Raw genomic sequence first — 25,105 nt, 5'->3', positions numbered from 1 at the left:
CTCACTTTGCCACTGGATTCAAGCTAGCCTGGCTGATTAGGGCTGTTAGCTCAAAACCGGTCCCAGGATGCTTGTGTCCGGTCCAGGGAAGACGTGGCTTGGCAGTTCAGGCTGGACTGTTCCCATGAGGCACAGGGTTAAGACTGATTTGCATATAGCTGTGTCTGAATTGTAATGGTGAAGTGAGCTAAAGAATGATGATGGATTCAACCCAGATCTGTGACTCGGGGTGAGTGTCTGAAAAGTTTTAGTGCTCCGTCCATCATCTCCTTGTGTTTGCTATGTAAATTGGTGAGTCACTAATAATTAGCTCCAAATGTTGCAGATTGTATGGAGTTCAAGCCAATTTCCCATCAGTATTATGTTCTTAAATAAATTGTTCATGGAAATGTCCCCCTTGATGAACCTGGTGCTGGCCCTCTATCCTGTGAATAACTTGGCCATGTTGCTTAGGGCCGCCGGCTGAAAGTATTGATTTCATGTTTTGGTAGTGAAATAGTTAAAAGAGCACAATTTACACCGCTCCAATTTCCATACTCAGACATTTCTAGACCTTATTTTTTCTCAAGCTACTGTCTCCACATTACCTGGCATTTTAGGACTAGAATATAACACCTTAACCCTCATTACAAGTGTTGTTCTATTAGTGAATTGGGCAGACGCAGAGGTTTCAGCTCGATTCAGGCTCACATGAAATGCAGGGATACAGCACCCTGGGGAAATTCATTAGGCACTTTTCGAGTGTGTGTGGACACGTGCCAAGACTGTCAGAATTATATGAAGAAATGGATATATAATCACCAATATTCTTGTCAATTTCTCATTCCCCCGGGGAAAACTTGTAATAGTCTCCTAATTCTACCTCTTGGAATTACTGAACTCACAGATGTCAGTAATTTCAGGCGCTGAATTTATCAATGCCGAGTTCCCGCAGCAATTTATAAGAGGTCTGTTGTGTTTTTCATTGTTGAGGATGAGAGAACGAATGCAGGGATGGAAATGTGTCTCACTGGAAAGAGCCGAGTTTTTACTATCTAATTAAAGATATCGTTCATCCGAGTTTCCCGTGGCTGGAATGCTCATGCTTGGTCCTAGTTGTATCCTTGTGTTTTTATAGTACATTGCTAGAAATGACAATAGGTGTTGTCTTTTTTTCTGCAGGCCCATGTGTATTCCTTAGGCGCCACACTCCAGGCAGCAATTGAATACGTGGTGGATCCGGAGGTGGAACCAGAGATCAGTCGTAATGTATGGATTCTGTTGGAACACATGCAAGACCCGACCCCATCAAACAGGCCGGATATTGAGGTACAGGAATATTCTGAAAAATATATTTGAAAGAGTCCTAAAAGTATTAGCGGTTTTGTGCATACGGGGTTCCAGTAAAATAGCTTGCACAAATCTCCATTGGTCAGTTAGAAATGTGGAACTAGGCACCCTCTTATTCCTTCATTCTATCAGGAAGTAGCTTAATTGCTATCTTATCGAGAAAGTATGCTTGCCAGGTTCATAAGTTATCCTTTTGAGACTCGTGGTAACCTGTTATCTAAAAGGAAGGTTAACACATATACTTAAATGCTCCCTGACCTGGGAGCCTATATGGGTAAACATTGCTTTTTTTCCCCGTTTTTACAGAGATCCAAAAATAATGGGCGAACATTGCTCTATACGTACTCACAAAGTCAGTCGCTCTCTCTGTCAGTCAGTCAGCCTCTTTCTCTCTCAGTCAGTCTCTCTCTCTGTCAGTAAGTCTCTCTCTCTGTCAGTCAGTCTCTCTCTCTGTCAGTCAGTCTCTTTCTCTGTCAGTCAGTCTCTTTCTCTCTCAGTCAGTCTCTCTGTCAGTAAGTCTCTTTCTCTCTCAGTCAGTCTCTCTCTCAGTCAGTCAGTCTCTTTCTCTCATAGTCAGTCTCTCTCTCTGTCAGTCAGTCTCTTTCTATGTCAGTCAGTCTCTTTCTCTGTCAGTCAGTCTCTCTCCCTCAGTCAGTCTCTCTCCCTCAGTCAGTCTCCCTCTCAGTCAGACTCCCTCTCAGTCAGACTCTCTCATAGTCGGTCAGTCTCTCTCTCTCTTTAAATAGCAGTATTTCTCTGCTATTAACTGACACGCAACAGAACCTAAAAATAGATTTTTAGATCAAACTACAGTGATATATACACATAACTGACATGGATTGCCTGGTTACAGGGCTTTTAGTGGGATGACAAACCTGAGGGTTCTCTCAAAGGGCCATGACTGATAAAATTAAGGGGTTGGCTTAAAAACATGTAAAGACAAATCTTTGTTTATCATAGTGTGCCACCCTACTGGTATGTTGCTGTTTGTCATTGGATTCAGATATATGAGATACAACCAGTAACATAATACCTGCAACAAGTCAGGACTATTGGCTTTGCCAATAGTTGTTAGTTGCATAAGATAAATAAGTAACAACTATGGCTTTGTTGTATATAATATATAACATTGAAAATGCTTCCGTTCTGAAATGATGAAACTGTGAAAAAACTTAAATGAGCCTATTTGGGGTAGGAGCTACGCTGGCAAACAAGATGGCTGCTTAGGCTCCCGGCTCCGCCGACCTCCGTATCCCGCCACAAGATCCTGTACATTATCCTGATTTTACGCCTAGCCTCTGTGTGAATGAACTGTTTTGCACCCCGATGGTGAAATCCGGAAATTTTTATCGGCTGGTTTGACGAAGTTGCATCGAGTTGAAGATTGTGGCCTACTCCAGCGGGGAAGCCGGGGCCTCGAGTACTTTCACAGCCGGGCTGCAGTGCAACAACATCGGCCGGGAGACCCAGGCAGGGTCCAGTCAATCGGAGTGGAGGCTTCTTTCAAGCCCGAATTTCGCGGCAATTGTTTCTATTGCTCAGCATTGATGGAGCAGTGACTTTGCTTGCTGTTGACTGTGGGTGGGGGTCCCCGTCCTGCGGACCAGGTGTTGGGCCCGCCGGGGTTCGGTGGGTCGGGGTCTCTGGCCTGCGGCATTAACCGGGTTGACTGTGGCTGCAAATAAAGACTGGTCACCCTCCGCATCTGCCCGTTCGTGATCCTGTTTGTCCCCCCCGAAGATGCCAGATTTACCGGGGGAGGTCGGGTGTGAGACTATGGATCGAACGGCGCTTGAGCCATCGCTAAGGTCAATATTGGCAGAGATTTGGGCGTTTCATGCACATATGGATGTCTTATTGAACAAATTGGATACGCGCCTATCTGAGATGCTCCTTGTGGAACCGGACCCTGCCTCACTGTTGGAACAGCAATCTGCAGCCATTCAAGCCGCGGCCATTCTGACTCCGTGGGAGGACCCCATGAGGAGGCAAGTATTGAAACCATCGGATGGTGCCCTGGAGGACGGTGTTCCCGAGGTCGTCAGTGTACCGCCGAACCTTCCATCACTATCGACTTTGGAGGTATCGAAAGGCGTTCCCCTCCCGGAGACTTTTGTTGTTGACTTTTCTTTCATTATGTGGTCGTCTTCTCCTTTCTTGGTGACTTTACGACTCCGGGGCAAGGTACATTGGGACCGTCCATCTAGGAGAGAGAGTTTTTCTGCGTCTGAAGTTCTTGTGGTCTCACTGTCTACGAGTTGCCATGGATTGATTCTTGATGACTTCCTTCTCCTCTATGACTCCTTTGTGTGCCTTTGGGTCTCACTGGGGGAGGTTCGTGTGCTGGTTTGGAAGGGTCAAGGTTAAGATCATACCGATACCATCAGAAGTTATCACTGGCTTCCCATTAGAAATCGTATTAAATGCAAGACCCTATGCATAGTCTACAAATCACTGCATCAACAAGCACCTCAGTTTTTGAGAGACCAGTTAATTCCATACAACCCCTCAAGACCACTCCGCTCCTCCAACCTTAACGAATTGGTGGTACCCCGTACTAAGTTGGTCACTTGGGGAGATCGCCGTTTTTTGGTTGCGGCACCAAAATTATGGAACACACTCCCCCAGTTTATCAGGACCAGCCCCACTCTCATGTCATTCCGAAAACAACTGAAAACCTGGTTGTTTAATCAGTAATTACCAGAAGCTCAGTAGTGGAGAAGTCTGCAGTAGTAGCAGCGCCGAGACGCCTGCAGGCATTTGTTCGCGCTTTATTAAATATCAAAAATAAAATAAATAAATAAATAAATTAGATCGGGACGGTTTGGAGTGGCTTTTACGGGTGTTCGACCTGCAACTGTTTGATCTATTAGGCTGGGCGGTGTATCACGGTGCCCCCTAATTTCTCCTATAAGGGTTGTCATACTTTATCTTTTTGCGATAGGGGGTGTCTGTTTCTGGCGGGGGGACTAAAGGGGCTGGGAGCCCATACAGATAAGCCCTCCTCCATTCTTTTTCCTACTTTTAGGGTTTTAGTTAGAAGGGGCGACAGGCACGCTGCTAGTGGGGTTAGGCTGTAGCCATTTGCAAGGGTGCAGGGTAGGGGGTTGGAGGTTTTTTTTATTTTGCCTTTTTTTATTTCTATGGCCTTTTTCTTCCTTCCCTTTTTCTTCCTTACAGGATCAGTATAGCTTGCGAATCATTCGGAATTTTATTGTGTACTTGTATTTAGTGCTCATGCTTTTTACGTTATCCTGATTAACGGGTGGGCAGGCCCTGAGAACTGGCGCACAACATAGAACGTATATTGTATTGTCATTTACACCGATCCATATGCTTTGGCGCCAATGTTCCATTATAGCTGTTATTATGTGCATATCCTGTCTCTGGCCGTGTCCCCCGTATTCTTCTGTTTGATTGTATGGCGCCTGATCCTTTCTTTAGATAATATAAAATGAAACCTCTGTCTCATCCTGTGACTTAGTTGTGCGTTGTAATACAAGTTCTATCCTGAATCGCTGCCGGACCTCAGGGTTGTCGGCTGATGAGCTGTGTCGTACCGTGATATAGTGGGTCTTACTTTTGTTTAGCGGCCGGCCCCTGCGGTTGTGGGCCCCTGCTTGTATTTTTATTTAATGCTACAATAAAGGTTTTTCAAAAAAAAAAAATAATTGCCTATTTGGAATTACATCAAAGGCTTTGAGCTGCTGTTGAGTTGAGATTTATTTAAGGGCGAAAATGGAGACCCAAGAGGTTGTTAGTTGAGTAAGATAAATAAGCAAAAACGATGGCTTTGTTGAATATAATATTGAAAATGCTTCAAGTCTGAAATGAGACTGAAAGAATGAAAGAAAGTATGTCCATTTGAACTGACAAAGGCTTTCTGAGCAGTAGTGCTGCTACCCAGGGAATATATATATTTTTTTCCACCCTGAAGGCAAAAATGGAACCCTTATAGCTACCAGTCTCAGCACCTGCTTTGAAGCACTTGGCCCAATAAAAGCCCTGCCTGTTAACTCCGGGAGAACAAACTCGCATAAAAAGTACATTTAAGCTGATTAACTCACAATTGGTCACAACAGCGCCATCTACTGTCGCATTCACTTAAATGAATAGATATGCAAAACCACTCGCAATAAATAAGGGTAGATTAAGAAAGGCAGCAACTTGCGTGTCTTCTTTTAAAATCCTCACCTGCCGTGACCCAAGCCTATGACCTCACAATGGCAGATGAGGGCGGGGTCCACAAGTGAGCATGCAAGACACTAATTGTCTGAGCATGGCCCTTTGACCTCTTCTTGGCAAATGCGGCCCCGAGGAATTACAACAGCAGTAATGGCGCCAAGTACCTGACTGCTGTTGTTTTTCATGGGGGCCGCAAGGGTAGGTCTGGGGGGCCGTAATTGGCCCACGGGCTGTACTATGAGTACCGCCGCTCTATATAATACCTACTATACAAAGACAACCTGGTCCACGGAGATGTGATACGAATCAAAAATAGGGTATTCTATGGTCGTGTTTATTTTTTTGTGTGAAATGAATTACAGTGGGTGTTACTGTTTTCCAAACTTATGAAAATCAGCAGCTATTACTGTTTATGCACTTTGGTGCATTACAAACTTGCTGGAGATATTTGATTTTACAAAACACATAAAGAGGTAACATTTTTAGTTTAGCAGCACAGTCACTAACATCAGGCGATGTACACAGGCATTTTCACTTGTTCGTGTTTTTCATAGAGTATTAGAAGGACATAACAGCTTTGCTGGCCTCAAGAGGTGGAGAGCAGGGGAAATAGCAATTGTGTTCATGTTGAGCATCTCTGCTTTTTGGGGGATAGTTGTAACAAGCGGACTGGGAAGGCAACACAAAAGTTTGGGGATATGCTTTGGGCCTGGCATATGTCTGTTCATACTTCCTAGCTGAGTGTCTTTAGAAAAGGCACCCTGTATTACTTGTGCACATATTACTTATGCACGCATTTAACCATCCTTGCACCTGCACGGTATGAAGCAGCAGTGTTTACAAGCACAATCCCACAGAGGCCTGCAGGGACGGAATGCATTGCATTGGTGGCGCTCACAGATTTGTATTTTGAGTAAGGTGTCTCAGTGGGTAAATGAATTAATTGCAGATATCCTTCTGTGACCTGTAGGTTACAAGTCAAAAAGCTGGTAAAACATTTCAGTGAATGATGCATCCTCTGTAAACACGTGCATGCATCTCCCACACCTTAAAAGATCAACAGTTCAGCCAGGACTCAATGTCCAGAAGGCACAGGAATCCACTGAAGTATGAGTGCCGAGGGACAGCATTTCATTCACCCACAATATTACAGTGAAATCCGTATAACTAAAAGTGCCATCCAACCACCAGCAGTATTCTGCCGCCATTTTGCATTGAAGTCACCGTTCAGGCAGTGTTGAGGCTCAAAGCAATGAAAGATTATCATCTCTATCATGTATGACGTCACCACCTTCTAGCTGCCTCACAGTGGAGCCGGACTGTGTGCAGTGAACACGGGTGGGAGCTGTAACTCTAGAGTGGAACCAAAGGCCCCAAGCAACCTGAAAGAGAAAGGAAATAAATACGACAAAACGAAGTACAGACATTGACACTTTGACCCACTGTTTCAGCAGTAGTGTTCATTGTATAAACCATTAGGGGAATAATTGGTGTGCTGGTTAGCTAGCTCCCCCCTTTCCTTTGTCAGTTGGACCAGAGGACGCATGGATTGAGTCGCTCTGTGTATAAGATGCAGGAAAAGGGTGGGGATGGTGGAGGACTAAAAGGAGGGGGGTTCTATCATGCGAATACTAACTGGAGCTGGACGGTAGTTACCTTCTTTATGTGTGTCAGCTTTACATGCGGATGTGATGTGTTTCCGTCTATATTTTGTCTTACATACTGTGGCCTTGATTGGTGGTGTTATTTTTGCTGCGATTTCATAAAATCAATAAGATCGGTTATCAAAAAAGATGCAGTAAAAACAAAGAATGAAGTACACAAAGCAGAACGGTCTGATGTTGATCAGACTCTTGTCATTCCAAAAGCACAAACAATGTAGTTCAACACGCTTACCTCGGGGAGCAGTATTGATTTTATAACATGCTAATAAACTTGATCCAATTAAGAAGAGCATATTATTTATTACCACACATTGAGCCGCGGTTAGCTGTTGCTCTTCCACACTGAAGCACAATGTCTACATTAGCATAAAGGAGCAACTAAGGATTGTCCATGTTGAAATAACACAACTGGGTGCAACGGAAGCTTACGAATCTAACACTGTAGAAGGAAACCTTTACATGACATTAGAGGAATGTTAAATGTATTTCGCATGTTTAGCAGTTAATTTGCCAATGTGCAACATTCTGTCCATCACCTTGTGTGTTTTGCTGTTCACCCTATGTGGGAAGGGTATGCCCAGACATGGGTCCCGTGCTCACTACGCCACTGGAGTCAAGCTATCCTGGCTGATGACGGCTGATAGCCAGAAACCGGTCCTAGGATGCTTGATTCCGGTCCAGGGAAGACATGGCTTGGCAGTTCGGGCTGGACGGTTCCCATGAGGCACAGAGTCAAGACGGATTTGCATATGGCCATGTCTGAACTGGGGTGGCGTGGTGAGCAAAATAACGATGGGTTAAACCCAGATCTGTGACTGGGGGTGAATGTTTTGCCAATGTGCAACATTCCGTCCATCACCTTGTGTGTTTTGCTGATCACCCTATGTGGGAAGGGTATGCCCAGAAGTGGGTCCCGTGCTCACTACGCCACTGGAGTCAAGGTATCCTGGCTGATGGCGGCTGATAGACAGAAACTTGTCCTGGGATGCTTGATTCCGTTCTAGGGAAGACATGGCTTGGCAGTTCGGGCTGGACTGTTCCCAAGAGGCACAGGGTGAAGACTGATTTGCATATGGCCATGTCTGAACTGGGGTGGTGTGGTGAGCAAAATAACAATGGATTAAACCCAGATCTGTGACTGGGGGTGAATGTTTTGCCAATGTGCAATATTCCGTCCACCACCTTGTGTGTTTTACAGTGAAGGTATGGCTGGCAGACTGCTGCACATAATACCGGGGCAGGGCCGATGGATAGTAATGTTCTTTAATTAACTTTTATTTAGTAGTTTGTGTTTCAATTTAGGTCTTATCCTTCCAGGTTAATCTTGTACAATCTCATATTTTGAAAGCGCTCTCTCCCTTTTACCTCGCTCTTGCTCCCAAACACAACCAGCACACAGCTCTCCTGCCTCTCTACAGACCCTGTATCCATGGCCACCTGGTGCCTACTTCCAACTTGATCCGTTGCAAGTCCATGTCTGAGGTGTCAACATGCGGTCCAGAGCACCTGCTTCCAGTGCTGTGCCCACCTCCAGGGGCAGTTCTGCACACTCTGCATCCCCAGCTGCAAGACTTATCGGAGGCGTCAAGGGGCGGTCCGGGAGCCCCTGCTTCCTGCACTGTGCCTACGTCCAGGGGCAATTCTGCAAACTCTGTGCCCCCAGCTCCATACATTTCACACCCAGCCCTAGCACTGCAATCTTTACTGCCATGTTAATCTTTTGGGCCTTATTTTACACAGTTCAAATTGTGTGCATTTGCCTCTCTTTACTCTGCCCGGTTATTGTTACGGATAAGGTCTTAACCTTCCATACTCAAAATCTACCTGGTACATGTGTATTGAAATTTCCTTTGTGGTTGTTGCTGTGGATCTTTAGGCCTGCTAACTGTCTATAACATCAAAAGCAGTGATGTTAAATCGCAACCGAAGACCTGCACAAAGAATTGCTGCCTAAACATTCACATTTTGTTCCTGTTTTCCTTTGCTTCTTGCACTCTGCTTCCACTCCTTTTTTATTCGCTCTAGAAATCATGTGTACTTGTTTTATTAAGCGTTCAAGCATTGAGAAGCTCTGCGCACTAAACATCGGATTGTTTAAGGGACAATGGGGCATATTACCAAGGCAGGTGAAATGAAATTATCGCCGCTTTTGCCGCCGTTTTCGGCCGCAAAGCGGTGATAAATTTCATCACCCTATTATCAAGCTGTTGCTAACATCAGTTAGCGATAGCTTCTAGGTGATAGCGAGTGGTTTGGCGCCCGCTTTGCATGTCAGCGATATTTATCACTAATGACATGCAAAGTGGGCGTACCCAACCTGTTAGCGACTGAAAGCAGTTGCTAACATCGCTATCGCCTATTATCAAAGCAGGCATAGCGACCAAAAAATTTGCGATAAACGCGAATATCGCTGACGCTAATGCCTGCTCAGACCAGTTCTTAGCGTGTATATCCAATGGGAGGTGGATATTCAGGCTAAGACCCTATTAGCGATAATGCCTGAATATCGCTGGATTTCCAGCGATATTTACGCATTTCGCCGCTATCGCCGGATGTTTTATCGCTTTGGAGATAAATGTTTCTAATAGCACGTTATCTCTGCGATAAAATCCGGCGATGCGCGGCGATAAAAACAATTCGCTAAGCTTATTTAGCGATAAATATCGCTAGTTGTTGATAATATGCCCCAATGTCCGTTTATCACTCTTAATACAGCAAATACAAGTTGAGGGCGAAAGGGCCCCCTTGGGAATATGAAGTGCAGGGCCCTCTCTCACCATCGGGGCTGTGGGGGAATCCATTACACCCTGTCCTAATGCCTTAACTGTGGCCTACCTCAATGTCTGGTTGGTTGACTTTTGTCATTAAAAATCTGTCAGTTTCTGAGTTGCTTATTTACCTTTTTTGTTGCCCCCTAAATTCAAAAGGGTACTCGGAATGCAGGACGACTCATGCTTTTGGAATCATTCAGAATACCTAAAAAACCTCCAGTGCACAGCACACATTTCCACAATATGCCACAAAATTTAACAACACACCACATAAATCCACAACATGCCACTCTGCAACTCACAATACCATTACACATAATTAACTACATAAAACACAATCACACTCTACATAATTTCAACAATAGTTAATACCATTTAATTACTATCCACATAATTCAAAAACACACCATATCACATATTTCCACTCCACAACTCCACACCACACAATTCCACAACACACAATCCCACAATAAACAATTCTAAACCCATCTCTCCCCTTCACACTCCCACTACCCAACCACATCTCGCTATTTCACTGCCCCTCTCATCCCTCCCTCACACTTCCTCACTACTCTTTATACTCCCTGCTCACACATTCTACCTTCCTGTATCTCTTTGCGCTGTGCACAATTTCACCTCTCGCCTCCCCTCTCGTTGCCCCATTCAACTCATTCCTCTGTCTCTCTTTCATACTCTGTCTTACACCTCTCTCTCGCTCCCTCATGCACTCCTCCCACCTCTCTCATATTGGTTCACTTCAGATTTTAAAGCACAGTTTCTTTCTCATGACTTTTCAACATTTACAACCCTCAAACCCACACTCTATGCATTCATGGCCCGCCCTCCCCTTCTTTTTTACTTTCTACCTCACTCGTTCTGCTCTTCTATCTATAGTTCATTCACAAACTTTTGTTCACAAACTACCTACCCCCCTCTATCTTCCTTTCTATCTATTCTGTGCATCTCTCACCCCTATCTATTTTCTATGATACATAATTTCACTACAGGAATACACTACATACCATACAAGTCCACCCCATATCATTCCTCAACTAACAATTCCAATACAACACCTATAATTCCCCTCCAAACCACATATATCCACTCTACTCTAAACCAAAACACATGGGGAAAAGACATTTTGATTTACTTTCACAAATGCAAGATCTATTGCATTACAAATGCGTGTTATGCGTTACCATCTCTAAAGTAGGCTCTAAAGAGCCCATAGGGCAGGGTGCAATTAAAATTGTGCTTTTAAGTTTTACATGTCATGGTAGTGAAAAAGTCCTAAATTCGTTTTTCATTCTTATAAGATAACAATGGGTTACCTAATTGCATTTAGTAAGGGCTAACTTTAATCAGGAGCAGGCAGAAATCTCACATTTGGACTCAAATGAATTGTAATATAAAAAGTTCTTTAAAGGTAAAGTCGGATTTTAGATTACAATTTTCATCATGCCATTTGGAGAAATTTGGCCTTTTCTTGCCCTAAACTTTCTGAGGCCTTATGAGTTTCTAGCTGCCTGGGCCTGTTAATTGCTCCCCATGAGAAATACGTATTGGACCCAGACAGTGAACAGTGGGACCTGGGTGCAGCAGGAGAGGGCCACCCTGCAAAGATGAGATGGGGCGAGCTGTTTCTTGCCCCACTTTTAAAGGGCTGCCTCCAGCAATCCTAAAAAGGAACTTTACGCCAGCCTTTTGTCACCGTAGACATCCATAGCCAGATGTCGGGGTGGAGTGGAAGTTTCGCCCTCCTCAAATGGTGGAACCAGGTATAACTTTTGGACCTCCTGAACCACTCATCAGCACATTGCTGGACCCATAGACATTACAGAAGAAGGACAGCCTTGTTCTCCAGAGGACCGCCATGCTGCTTAAGGCCTGACTTTCTCTCTGAGATCGGACCAGTTCCCTTCATCCCAGGCTAACGTAAGTGAGTCCAGGAATAAGCTGGCTGAACAACAGTTCTGAGCTTCAGGGACACAACACATTTCAGAGGTCTCCTTGTAGCTGCCCAACTGACTGTCTGCAACTAGCCCTGCCTGGACATGTGTGAGCCCTGCTGGCCTCTGCTGGAATGAGTTCCTGATACCCAAGTGGTGCCTACCCAAGACCCGATCCCTGTCTGGCATCATTGGAGCTCCTCCTGTGAAATCCTGAAGATTTGAAGTCTGCGTGCCAGACTTGAGATGGAAATGTTTTCAATGGGGCTAATCTGGTCCCCGTATCTGGCCTGCACTTCATCATGGTTGGCCTGAACTTGTTACTTTGTCCTGTTCTAACGCGACCAGATACTCACTATTAGCGATTTCTGCTTCTGTGTGCTACCTTTTCTTGAAACTTCAAAATTGCTTTTCCCTGTCCTACTGTTTGGATTTTTGTGGTTTTGGTCTCATTTCATTTATTGCATTTGTACTCTATTTTTCTAATCTACCCGGCCATATTAGTATGGCTGGGGGGTCCGCGGCGGACAGAAAGACCATCTGCTGATTTTCCGCCAGTCGACTCATTGACTGGGTGGAAAAGGGGCATAATATGGTGGCGGTGTCTGCAAGACACCGCCATCCATATTATGATGCAGGTGGAAATCAGCCTTTCCATGGCAGTGTTTCCGCCATGGAAAGGCAGGCGGTTCGTGCTTTTGGGGGCCCGTTGCGAGTGTTGGGGGGGTGCACATAGGGGGTACCTATGGTACCCCCTACATTTGCATGCACAAGGTGGCAGGCAACGCACGGTACCTGACGCGTTGTGTATACAAATGCACAAAATGCTTTTTTTTACATTGCCGCAGGTGCTGCTTACAGCACCGCCTGCCGCAATGTAAAAAATGAGGGATGCGACCGCCAGTGTGGCAGGTGCATCCTAATTTGAATGGCGGGACCGCCGCAAAATCGGCGGTCGGCCTCATGCTCCGATGCATGTCCCCCCCGCCATCGTAATAGGTCCCCTATGTTTGTGTGCTGCATAAATACTTTACACATTGCCTCTAAGTTAATACTGACTGCTTTGTGCCCAGCAGCTACAAAAGGGATAAGCAAAGGGTAATTTAGTGACTTTTGTGGTTCACCTGGACAAAGATTGTGGTTGTTGCCTGAGAACGGTTTCCACCCTCTTCAGTCTATTACCCAATTGCTTACAACTCCAAAGGCCTCAAGAGGACTGGGACCAACCTACCAAGACCATCTGTTGAAGGTGTATTGCAGCTGGGCCAAAGATTCAGGTTGCTCCCACTCTGGGTTTTTCCCCAGCAGCAAATACAATTCAGAAGAACCTTGCAGAGAAGGTATCTGGCCTCATGGAGCCCACTTCAGCAACATACTGTAGCCTTACCCTGCTAGAAGAATCCGAACTCTAAAAAAGTGACTACGTCTGAAGGTAGAAATCTTCACTGGGTGAAGCCACCAAAAGTATCAGGCCGGCAAGGGACCTTCTCTGGGTGTGGACTTCAAATTTCTCTCACTCTGAGCTTTCCCACTGAAAGCTAATGGCCTCACTTAGACCTTATCTAGTGTTTATCCTTGCCCCACAGATGATTTTTTTACTTCAATTTTAAAGGCATAGTCTGAAGGTAAAACATCTGACCTGGTAGAACCTGATTTCTAGATTCAACCCGTGCTCCTTTGCAATTGGCCTTTACTTGTGCTTAGGGACCGGTCAAGCATAACGACGACTGAGGTTGGTGCTTTATGCTTTTTGGTGCTATTTAACTTTAAACGTTGAAAGTTCATAACTCTTGTATGCCTCATTGGATTTTGTCATGTTGGTGTCTTTTTATATGTTACATTTACTCAATTTTTCTATACTGCTTTTGTATTTATCTTGTGTTGTGTTTTTACCGTATTACTGTTTTGGTACTGCATAAATACTTTACTCATTGCTTCTAAATTAAGCTTGTCTACTTTGTGTCACATCTAACAGAGGTTTGAACTCAGGTTAATTTCGTGACTTTAGGGGTTCTCTCCACCTCAACTAATGCCACAATTTCCTAAATTCAGCTATTTATTAACGTATATTTATGTGAACTCTGTAAATGTGAAGGGATTTAAAAATGGAGGCTAAGAATTACTTTAGTACCTTAATTGATTGAGGGTGCAGTGCAAGTACAGCAAACAACCTTTATTATGGATCGCTGATGGCTTCAATTGAAGCACTGATATGCACCAACAAAATGAGAGCATGCAGGAACCAAAGAAGCAAAATAATATGCTGGAGTCTAGCATACCACGTTATTGTATAGAAATCAAACTGCATTTTGAAAAGCTCCAATCTTCCTTTAAAATTAAAGTTTTGATTGTTGCATATTTTTGTTTGGAATTAAATAAAATATTTCATAGTTTGTCATTATTTTATGTATACTTGTTTCTGAAAGGTTTTGAGGTTCAAATCATAGAAACTTCTTAGACGGAGCTGCTTGGCAGGCTTCTATTGATTCAGTGGGGGTCCAGAGAAGTCAAAAGGTTTAGAACCACTATTTTAGGCTAAATGTCACCCACGTGTTTACATCTCCTCACCTCAACTGAATTTTACAGTATTGGTCGGTGGTGGGAGTGCTGTCGGGAGGTGACGTGGGGCGGGGGAGTGGCAGGGTGGGGGGTAGTAAATTACGGAATACGGCCAAATACAGGTAAGTGAACATATAAATAAATAAAACGAAGTTTGTTGCGGGCACTGCATCGCCAATGTGCCAATCGCCACCACTGACCGCTACTGGAATTTATCATACACCAACAGAAGTAGAAACATCCTTCACAGATCACAAATGCTAGAATAGAATATTATAATTGACCATTCAAGGTAAGTTGAAATTCGAAAATGATCCGGAAATAAATGTGATTCATGACCTCCGTTTTTAATATGGCATGAAATGTAGCAAGACAATTAGTGGTCTTGCCTTTTTATGTCCACCACAGGATTGTAAATTGTTTAAATTAATGTGTATATGTCGCACAGTAACCATTAATCTCATTTGGTCATTTACTTTTCACTAGTTTCATATCTGGCTGATCTTGATCTTCTTTATAAATTACCACCAACTTCAAGTTGGTGGTAATTAGTGATTTCCTTTAAAAAAGCACTTTTTTGCTTTTCAAAAAGTGCCATGTGGCACACATTCATGCCCTTAGGGCATGTATGTGTGCCACATCTGAACATATGCACATTTCAGAGGTGACACCCTGGCACCCTTGAAATAGCGCCCACTATTTGCGATTCCCTAATAGCGAATTGCAAATAGAGAATATCTTCCTATTCATTTCTATGGGCTTCCTAGCCCATAGGAATGAATGGGTAGGTATTCCTTATTAGCGAATTTCAGTTTGCGATTCGCTATTGAGGAATATTAAGGATTCGCTAATATTTTAGCGATTCCTACCTACATTCAATTTTACGAGTACTTAATAGCGAATCGGTAAAATTCGCTATTAAGGATTCGCAAATTTGATTTTACTTACATCTGGCCCCAAGTGTATTGTTCATTTTAATCCAAAGTTAATGCGATGAGTCATGGCTTGTTATGATTTGATGTTAGAAGTACAGCCACACAATCAAGGAGAAGTGCATGTACATTTAACCTGTTTCTAATCAGCAGATGCAAACAATGCAAAGAACCCCAGGCAGTCAAATACATTACAATCACCCTTATTCACTCACAATAACCCATAGGACTCACAAATGTTGCTCACGCTGTCTTCTCCTTACAGACCATGTTAACCTTCTTCTATAAGTCTCACAGTCCATAGTACCTGTAAAAATACCCAAAACAGGTTTAATTGGCCATATCATTGTACTTCCTGCCAACACCACCCTCATGCCAAAAATGCGGGCATACAGAAGCAGTCAAAAATCACAATTATGATAATTCGAGCTGCTACAAAATCTAATAAACAGTGAACCTGAAAACCTTCCTTGCTCACCTACCACTTGTTAGGGACCTTGACGTTTTTTATTTCTGTAATCTGGAAAACATACACATACCCCCAGATTCATCAAGAACACATTTTGCGATTCCTTAATAGCGAAAAATACCGATTTGCTATTAAGCAATAGCAAAATGCTATTCATCAAGAAATCACTTAGAAAAATAGTGATTTGTAATAATTCCTTAATTGCGACTCGCAAATTGCGAGTCACAATTAAGGAATATCTCCCCATTCATTCCTATGGGCCTAGAGGCCCATAGGAATGAATGGGAAGACCATCTCAATTTGCTAATCTCAATTAGCGATTCGCAAATTGAGATTGCGATTTCAAGGGTGCAGGGGTGTCCAAAGGACATCCTGTTGCACCCCTGAAATTGATGTGTGCACATATGTTGCGCACACACATGCCCTTAGGGCATGTATGTGCGCAACATGAAACTTTGAAAAAAGCACTTTAGTGCATTTTTCAAAGTTTTTGCTATTTACCACGTAGCTAGACTTCGCGGTAAATAGCGGCCCCAGATTGCGAATTCACAATTTAAAAATGGTTCATGAATTGCATTTAAGGACTCTCAAATTGAGATTCCTTAAATGCAATTAATCTCAATTTAGCGATTTCTAGAATTGCGATTTTTGCATTTGGGATGATGAATCCCAAATGCAAAAATAGCGCTCGCAAAGGTCCAGATTCTCAGAATCTGGCCCTTTGCGAGCCGATTTTAGTTTGATGAATCTGGCTGAAAGTTCTTATCACTGACCGGAATTTCCTTAATAATTGCATAATTGTAACCTGCAGAAAAAGTCTCTGACCGCAAAAGCTGTGAACCAGCATAGAGCTATAATAAAACTGTACGACAAGCTCTCATCTTCTTACCACCCAGATAAACAATACGATGTTCAGCAGATCAATCACACTATCAAAACCTCTAGCAAGTGAAGCAGACACACTTTCCTTCTACTAATTTTCTTGTAAAGCTAAGTCAAGTCCTGAACCGATAATAAGGTTGATTCAGAGCCAAATATTTGGGCATATGTCAAATTCATTACTAATCCCAATAGCACTGTTCCTTTTTCCTGGTTTCCTCATTCTCTATGCTTATAATGGAGTAAGGGTCAGATGGCCACCATGTCTTAAATACTTTTTAGAAATTTGAATGTCATTTCGAAACAATATTATGATTTTAACGTGTCGATTATTTACACAGAGCATCATTTTATTGTGTGAAGAACGAATGGATTATTGTTCTTCCTTGAACATTTGTCGAAGTCTCTCTGCTGTTGGAAGAAGAGTGCTTTCTATTGAATCTGTGGCTGGCTTTCAAGGTAAAGCTCTGTGATGACCTAATTAATGAAATATCGAAATCTTTATAAAATGTTACTGTTCGATGAGGATGCTAAAGTGAGAAATGTGAATATATAACGCCTTCAATTTTAATTGTGTTTATACGCCAATGCTTTCAATAGTAATAACAAATAAGGCTACATAATTGCAGATTTTCAAGATTAATACTTGGATGGTATTACTCAGGCTAATGATTCAAGCCTGAAGGATTTCCTAGTTGTATATTTCCTATAAATCATATAGATTACTTTCTTGCTAATATTTTTTGGCCTCGGCTACAAATAGCTTAATTTGTCTGTTGAAGACCTAGGACGGGACATAACAACATTTTTATGGCTGTAAACACTTCTAATCAGAGTTTGGGACCACAAACACGCTTTTTAGGTCGAGGTAGGGAGACCGGAAGTCCGAGATTTATTGTTTCTTAGTGGGACTATTTGTCCCGCCTCAGTTTTTGCCTCTCTCCCATTGGCTGGCTTCCTAAACGGAGGCCAGTCATTGGAGGAGAGAGCCGTCCCTCCGAATAGGCTCCGTCTTTTTTGGATTTGGGGGCGTAAGTTTTGCTGTTCTTTAGACAGTGACGTTGTCTGTCACTCAAAACAGCAAAACCACGCCCCCAATTCCGAAAAAATCGGAAGCTTGCGGCCGCCATTTTGTTTCACCGCAGTGACGGTGAGCATCGAGCCTCTGCCTCTGCCCCCGTTTGTGCCGTTTTTAATGCTCCTTCACCCCTGTTTGAAGTCCGCTCCATCTGCCTCTGCCAGGGGCAGCGTGATGTGCTTTCGGTATCTGCAGCCAAATGTAGGCGCTGTGAAGAGTGGCAGCCATTTCAGGCCGAAGGCGCTGTGAAGAGTGGCAGCCATTTCAGGACGACCGCCGCCGGAAGAAGTCCAGGTGAGTGCTTGTTGCCTTCTGATTGTGCCCGTTCCCGCCCCCCTCCCGCTGTCCGTGTCTCCTCTCCCCCCCCCCCTCCCGCTGTCCGTGTCTCCTCCTGTGTGGACAAACGAGAGAAACAAGCATGAACACCTGGTGCTAAGAGCTTTGCAGCAATTTCATCTGACACACTTGGGTATATGGCTGCAAGGTCACTGGTCCCGCCGATTGCACGAAACACACTTAGGAGAGTTGGGGGCATCACAAACCACACCACGTTACTAGCAATGAAATAGCTAAGTTCAATTTGGCACACGGATGACCACCAACCCTTACACTGTACCGAAGGCGCAAACCGAATGAATGCAGTCACAATAAAGTATTTAAAAACACAGTGCTCCAAGACAGATTCAGGAGCACAGTTTGGCATTGGACAAACGTTTGCACAAGTTATTGTTAACGACAAGTAATCAGTCACGGTGGAGGCTTATGTGCGAGCTCTGTTGTATTCCCTAAAGATTTAGCTGTGGACCGCATTATAGCAACTCATGACTCATCGTGCAATTAACAGTGAAGAAACGCACTTTAGCTGTTGTAACACCCTGCAGGGAAGATTCCAGAATGTATGGTGGCAGTACTTTCATCATCACGATAAGCACGAGGAAGGCACTTTAGCACATTGCCTTCGGTTAGATTTGGACCATGCTAATCCCCGATTAACTGCACTTTCAGAGTTTTACTCCGTGCTTAATTTGAGCTGGTTGGTGCTCCGTACCTTCACTTAATTCTCAATACTAGCACCAATGGGAAAAGATGAGGGCGCACCACGGGAGCAGGGCTCTGCTACCGGCCAGGGGGGGGGCCCTCTGAGGGCGAGGAGTCCTGGGCACAGCGCCGGGCATCCCTCAGAGCAGGACGGGCTCTCCGACGAGGGCTGCTTTCAAGAGCTCATAGTACTTCTGCGCCTCTCGGGAGCTGTGCAGCCCCTCTGTCCCAGGGTGAGCTCTGTCAGGACGTCCCCCCGAAGTTCAGAAGGACCCGCGCCGCCGCCATCAGCCCTGTCCGTCTCCTGGAAAGCGCAGCGTTTCCATTGCAAATCCGTTGCCTCCTGTAACAAAATGCTCCAGTGACACAGATTCTTCAAGGCCACCCCGAAGAGACTGCTCCGGGCTTAGCTAAAAACAAACACATCAGGGACAACAAAGAGGTGCACACTGCAGGGTTAATGTATTTGAGGTCAAGTCAGAGGCCGCGCTAAACGCAGGGTAGGTACTGTTACCAAATTTCTTTAACTCTTTAAACAATAAGGGTGCCTGTGAGTTAGCACTCACCCACGCAGTGGAACGCGTACTTGAAATGTTTGGCAGCTTTTCTCTCAGTGGAAAACTATTAGAAACTCAATGTCCCAGAATCCCTAGCAGCTGTTCTTTTCGCATCACTCCCAGATTTGCTCAGAGTAACTGTTGCCAGACGAGCACCTTAGAAACTTTCAATGCTATGTAAATACAGGGCAGATATTAGGTAGCAACCCACCTCTTATAGAGGCACCACGGATACTTGGTTTATGTATCGTTTAAAGGAAGAATCCACCAGCAAAACGGGGGTGAAGCCAGCTGCCCGGTCAAATACGGGAACATCCCCACAGAGGGAGCCTAGGAGAGCAGGTCTCGTTCTGTCTTAGCTCCAGCTGTGATGGCTGACTCGTGCTTCAGTGATGTGGTGCTGCGGGTGTCCGTGGAGTCGCTGCAGGTGGCTCCCGGGTTGATGGCGGCCGCCGTTTGAGTGGTGCTCGGAGTCATCGCGGGGGCCCTGCGCTGCTTCTTCGTGTTCCTCCCCGCTTAAAAAAGGTAGCGTGCTCCCCAGCCGGGACTGACTTTACAGTTTAATAATCTCCGCATTCTTACCCCTCTCAGAATCGCTTGCATTTGACAGATTGTATGCCAGTGGAAACCACATAGTAGATGGTGTAATTAATGTTTATGCGCTCTTGTATCTTATTTTATTCCTCTCTCTTTGTTAGTAGGAGCCACTCTTCTAGATTGCTTTATTAAAGTGCATATTTATAGATTTGATAATCTGTGCACATAATTTTAGTTGATTTTAATTTAGCAATACAAAGATTGACAAAACATTCAGGGGAAACAAATCAAACTTTGTCAACAGATGAAAATTCGGGAGTGCAGCACAGCGCTCCTTGAATTGCAGCATTTCATAGACTTTGAAACAACTGAGTAGTAATAACAGTAAAATAGCTCCCACCTTGAACCATATCTTAAATAGCACCAAGGGACACTGCCCATACTCCCTAGAACAGTTTCCTATACCCTTTCGTCGTCCTTCCTTTCACTTATCCATCCACACATCGGTTCTCACTTTCACCCTTTCTTCATCCACATTTGCATGCTTCCTTCATTGTCCATCCACTCGTCGGTATATGCATGCATCCATTTATCTTTTTAGCCATTGATCCAGTCACCAGCCCATCACCTATCCTTCCACCAAACCTCAATTCACTCTGCTACTCATTGCTCCATCCATTACTCCAATTGGTTCATTCTAAAGTCCATCCATCCTTCCACCCTTCACCATTTCTTCCTTCTTTGTTTCGAAGTTGCCTTCCTTCTTTCACTCTTCCTTTCCCCTTCTATTCTTGTCTTTCTTTCTGCCCATCTTACTTTTTCCTCCTGTGTAGATAGCTTTTTTTTGTAGGTGGCTCTATGTGTGGGTGGCTCTGTGTGTATAAATGCAATAGGTCATGCATATGCGAGTGATTAAGCTATTGGCATTGTAAATGACAATGCTATTTATTTATGATAAAAAAGTCATAAGCAATGCCAATAGCTCTACCTTTAATAATGCCGAGACCATTGCATTGTAAATGCTTCTTAATGTACTAATCCCATTTTAGGAGTTGGGGAGCGTTGTAGGTGGCCTTACCAAATGTTGAATCAATAGGACATGCATCAATGTTTTATGACTGAAATCCGATTGCAGAATATAGAAAAATGATCGATCGAAAATGATCAATTGGATTGGTAAGCCATTTGAAAAGGGATATGCCCAGAATCCCCTGTTTTTCCCTTCTCCTGATTTCGGTCCCCTCACACAATCCTTTCCCTTCCACCATTGCCATTTTGTTGTTTTTCTTTTGTGTGATATCCTCTGAAATCTCCATTTTGGTGTATGTTGCCCAATCTTGCAAGGTTTTACTTAGGGCGTACTGGACTGTGAGTCTGGGGATACCCAGACTAGCAGTCCATGCTGTTATTACCATTCCCTCTTTTAATCACTTATCTTGCCCTTGATTCCCATTCCTACTTACCTCTTTCCTGTTGTCGACTCTGGATGCTCTCCATTCATCCTCCTCCTCTGCTCATATTAGGGCAAATAGAACACAAACTAAGAAAACCTGCATTTACATTTCTTGTTTGTCTTCTCCAAATTCTTTTTTCCCCATACACACACACATAATTATATATGGGTGCATTTACAAACTTGACTTATGTTTTTCTAAATGTATTAATCTGAACCCAGGTTTTATACTGAGTCATTGTCAGAACCCCTTTGCGAGAGCCGCAGGGCACACAGGGGTTACTGGGCCCAATTGTGGGGGTTGAGGCATTTTACTCCTGATGTCACAGCCTTCTATGGAGCCTGAGCACTGGGCTAAGTAACCCTTCTGCACATGACTCTGAGTGGTAGCTTTGGTCTAGCAGTGAAAGACTCATTTGGTAAGGGGAAGTATGAGTACAGGTCAGTGAACACAACTCAAAAACTCAAAGAGCACACAACAAATCAATTTCCAGTCTACTTAATTTTAGAATAAAAACAAGTATTTTATTTCTAACTCTACACATTCAAAACAATGTTGCAACATATATAAATAATAACCCATTCACCGTTAAGGTTTGGGCTCTAGTGTTTCGCTAGCAACTCACTCTCCCAACCAATCTGTTTAATATGGTATGAGATATTCCCCATTCACTGGTGGCTACATCCAGGGAATGCAAACTGGTAGGCCTTGACTGCTCGTAAAATAGTTGAAGGTGTCTTGGTGCCACAGCGCCCTCAGCAGCTAGTTTCCCAAAAGTCTCAATAGGCCCATAACCAGTCTTACCTGCGCCAACTGTGAGGAGGCTTGTAATGTTCCACCAAGTGCCCGGACTGCTGGCACTCACACTGCTCCAGTCCTGTGCGGGGAGTCAGCTGCAAATAGCTATCATTCCTGAGCATACGCAGACCGCTTCAGCACCAATCGGAGGTGCTCTAGTGCTCCACTTGCATGGTAAGTCTTGCGCTCTCTACATGGGGTGGTGGGATTATATTCCTGTGCTCTCAGCTGAGGTCTAGGTGATGCCATTATGTGCACACTGTGTCTTCCTCAATTTCATGGGGGCAGCTCCAGCTCAGTCTTCCTTTATTCATGGTGATCCATGGTCATATTTCAGATTTCTCAGGCAACTGCCAGATCTTTGCAACCACTCAGGTATCGGCATCCTCTCCTGGCATACCGGATAGCAGGAACTATTCTGGCCAAGGAGCTGGCCTCACCATCAAGTGCGGCTTGTGTCAGGGAAAAGAGGTGAGGCAGGGTGGGTTGGGGTTTAGAAAGGGGGACGAGGGAGACAAATGTAAAAAATAAAAAATAACTTACCTATTGACCTCCACTGTCGCGTCGCGCTCGTCTCCTCCTCTCTTCTTCCAAAGGCACAGGCTACCAGCATGATTCTTTTATCAGCCCAATCTCCTTCCTGAGATGTGTTCAGGCCTCATCCTTATGATCTATCACTGAATCAAAGAGCACCCTTTAAGTGTGCATGGGTAGTCTTTCTCTACCGGGCTCACAGATATGCACCAATACACAAATCTCTCTGGAGGGTCCTTTACTCCTCATGTTTTCACCAAGCAGGCCTGGACTTTCCAAAATGAAACCAAGTGCCCCTCATGTGATGTATCGTTACAGGCACACTTGCACTCAGCGTATGACCAAAGCAGATACACTTATCCAGTATTGTTACCTCTTTGTATTGTGCCATTACAGACACATATACATTCATCCCACACATGCAGTCTGTGTGCACTGCTCAGTATTGTAGCCTTTCCTGTATTGTGCCATGGTGTGCAGCTTGCAAACACACACACACTGCCAACACACATTCACCAAGTGTACGCTGCACAACACTTCAGCCTTCATGTATTGTATTTCTCGCAAGCACACATACACCCAGCACATGCTTCCATTGAGCACGGACTTCAAATAACTACATCTTTGATGGAATATATCCCTATCAGGTATATATACACCCAGTTCATGCACTCACCATGAATTAACTGCACAGATTTTCTCCATCCCTCTTCTCGTTCCCAAGCACACATGCATTCAGGGCAGAGTCACCCCCCCCTGCACTGCACAGCACTCTACATCTATCAGATGTAGGCCAAGGGCAAGTTAAACACACAGAAGTGGAACTTTAAAAAGGTGAGTTAGTCTGTAGACCTCGCTCTAGTGTCGCAGATTTAAAAGGACCTGTTCACTCATACTGATCACTACAAGGTATGCTGCCATCACTGTCCTCACGCTGCTTAACTGCTTGTGAAGGCAGTAGCCTTCCTCCACTATGAGGGTAGCACTTTGGGTGCGCCTCCCTTTTCAACAAGACCGCAATCCCTGAGACAAGTTTATGTCATGGCACACAAACATGATATGATACATGTTTGCCTTTTTCTTTCCAAAACATTTTATTTGTGCTGACAGCCACATATGACTCCTCTGGCCTATTTCACCAAATACAGATCAATGTACATATGTATGGCAGTAGTATGTAGATAAGTATGTATCAAAAACAAAAAAACATTCAATAAAACAACTAAATATGCCATGTCCCTGCTGTGCTCCCCAGTTTTTACCCTCCCAAATCACAATATCCCCAACGCAATTAAGTCATACAGTACTGTACAAGCTAGCATCCCTATCTACCTTAATTCTCTACAACTAATGCGACAGGGGTCGGCGCCTCCAAATTAAGACCACAGTAATCTGCCCATGTCTGCCAGATCTTGGGGTGTTTCTGTGGACATCCCTTAGCTTTAAATATAGGCACTTCCTTGCCCATGCAAAAGTCCATACCTTCTTTCCATACGCCCAACATTGGGGGGATGTAGACTTCCAAAGTCTAACTATATACTATTTTGCCAAAGTGAGGCCTAAGAACAGTAACTACTGTTTATACCTGTTGCCCCCAATTTCATCTGTGATGTGTAAAAAACTATTTTGGTGACATGGGGAGATCCCAAGCCAAAATTTTGGAGAGGCTTTTCAGGACCCCGCCTAAACCTTGTGAGCGCACCACACAGCCAATTTGTGTGCCTAAATGTACCTTCGCTGGTGCCACATTGTAAGCATGTAGGGGATGCTATTAGGCCTGCCTGCCAGAGCCTATGTCTGGTAAAGTATACGCAATGTAAGTATTTGAACTGAATAAGGCATAGGCGACAGGTGATTGCCGCACCACATTGGGACTCCAAGGCCTCAGTCCAGCCGTCCCCCTCCAACGGACCAAGATCTCCCTCCCAGGTCTCTTGGAGGGCATCAAGTGTAGTAGAGCTATTAGTAATGAGGGATTGGTATAGAGGTTTTTGATGTATGGGCATAGGGCATGTTGAAATTGTAGATTTCTATAGAACTGATTGTGCGGCAAAGCAAATTCCCTTTGGTGCTCCTGGAAGAATTTGAGGGTCTGGCCGTGCATGACTACTCCCAATGTGGATAATAGCAATATTGTACCACCCTCGAACCCCGACATGTTTGCCTTTGATAGCAAAGATCAGCATTAGGGATCCAGAGAACTATAGAGTTGAGCACTCAGAGCAGGGGTTTATGTCCATAACCAGTGAAGAGGACTTTTCCGTTGCAACAGTTGTTAAATAATTTTTTCTTAATTAGAATAAAATTTACTTTTGTTCAGACTGATTTTATCAGTGCTGCTTCATTATGCTTGACTTTCATCATAGTTGTAA

The 25,105-nt window shown here is 44.1% G+C and overlaps 1 protein-coding gene across 1 annotated transcript in view; it reads left to right on the top strand.

Annotated features, from left to right (window-relative positions):
* Positions 1 to 25,105, top strand: part of KNDC1 (kinase non-catalytic C-lobe domain containing 1) — a 757,927-nt gene that overhangs the window by 191,033 nt on the left and 541,789 nt on the right. The window contains exons 4-5 of the mRNA XM_086922530.1: positions 1,162 to 1,308; positions 17,079 to 17,196. Coding sequence (XP_086778656.1) covers positions 1,162 to 1,308; positions 17,079 to 17,196 — 265 coding nt within the window. The remainder of the gene's footprint in view (positions 1 to 1,161; positions 1,309 to 17,078; positions 17,197 to 25,105) is intronic.

Source organism: Lissotriton vulgaris, chromosome 5 (assembly GCF_964263255.1).
Source record: "Lissotriton vulgaris chromosome 5, aLisVul1.2, whole genome shotgun sequence".
NCBI classification, from domain to species: Eukaryota; Metazoa; Chordata; class Amphibia; order Caudata; family Salamandridae; genus Lissotriton; species Lissotriton vulgaris.
The sequence above is the reverse complement of the archived record's forward strand: the minus strand, read 5'-3'. Positions and strand labels throughout refer to the sequence as shown.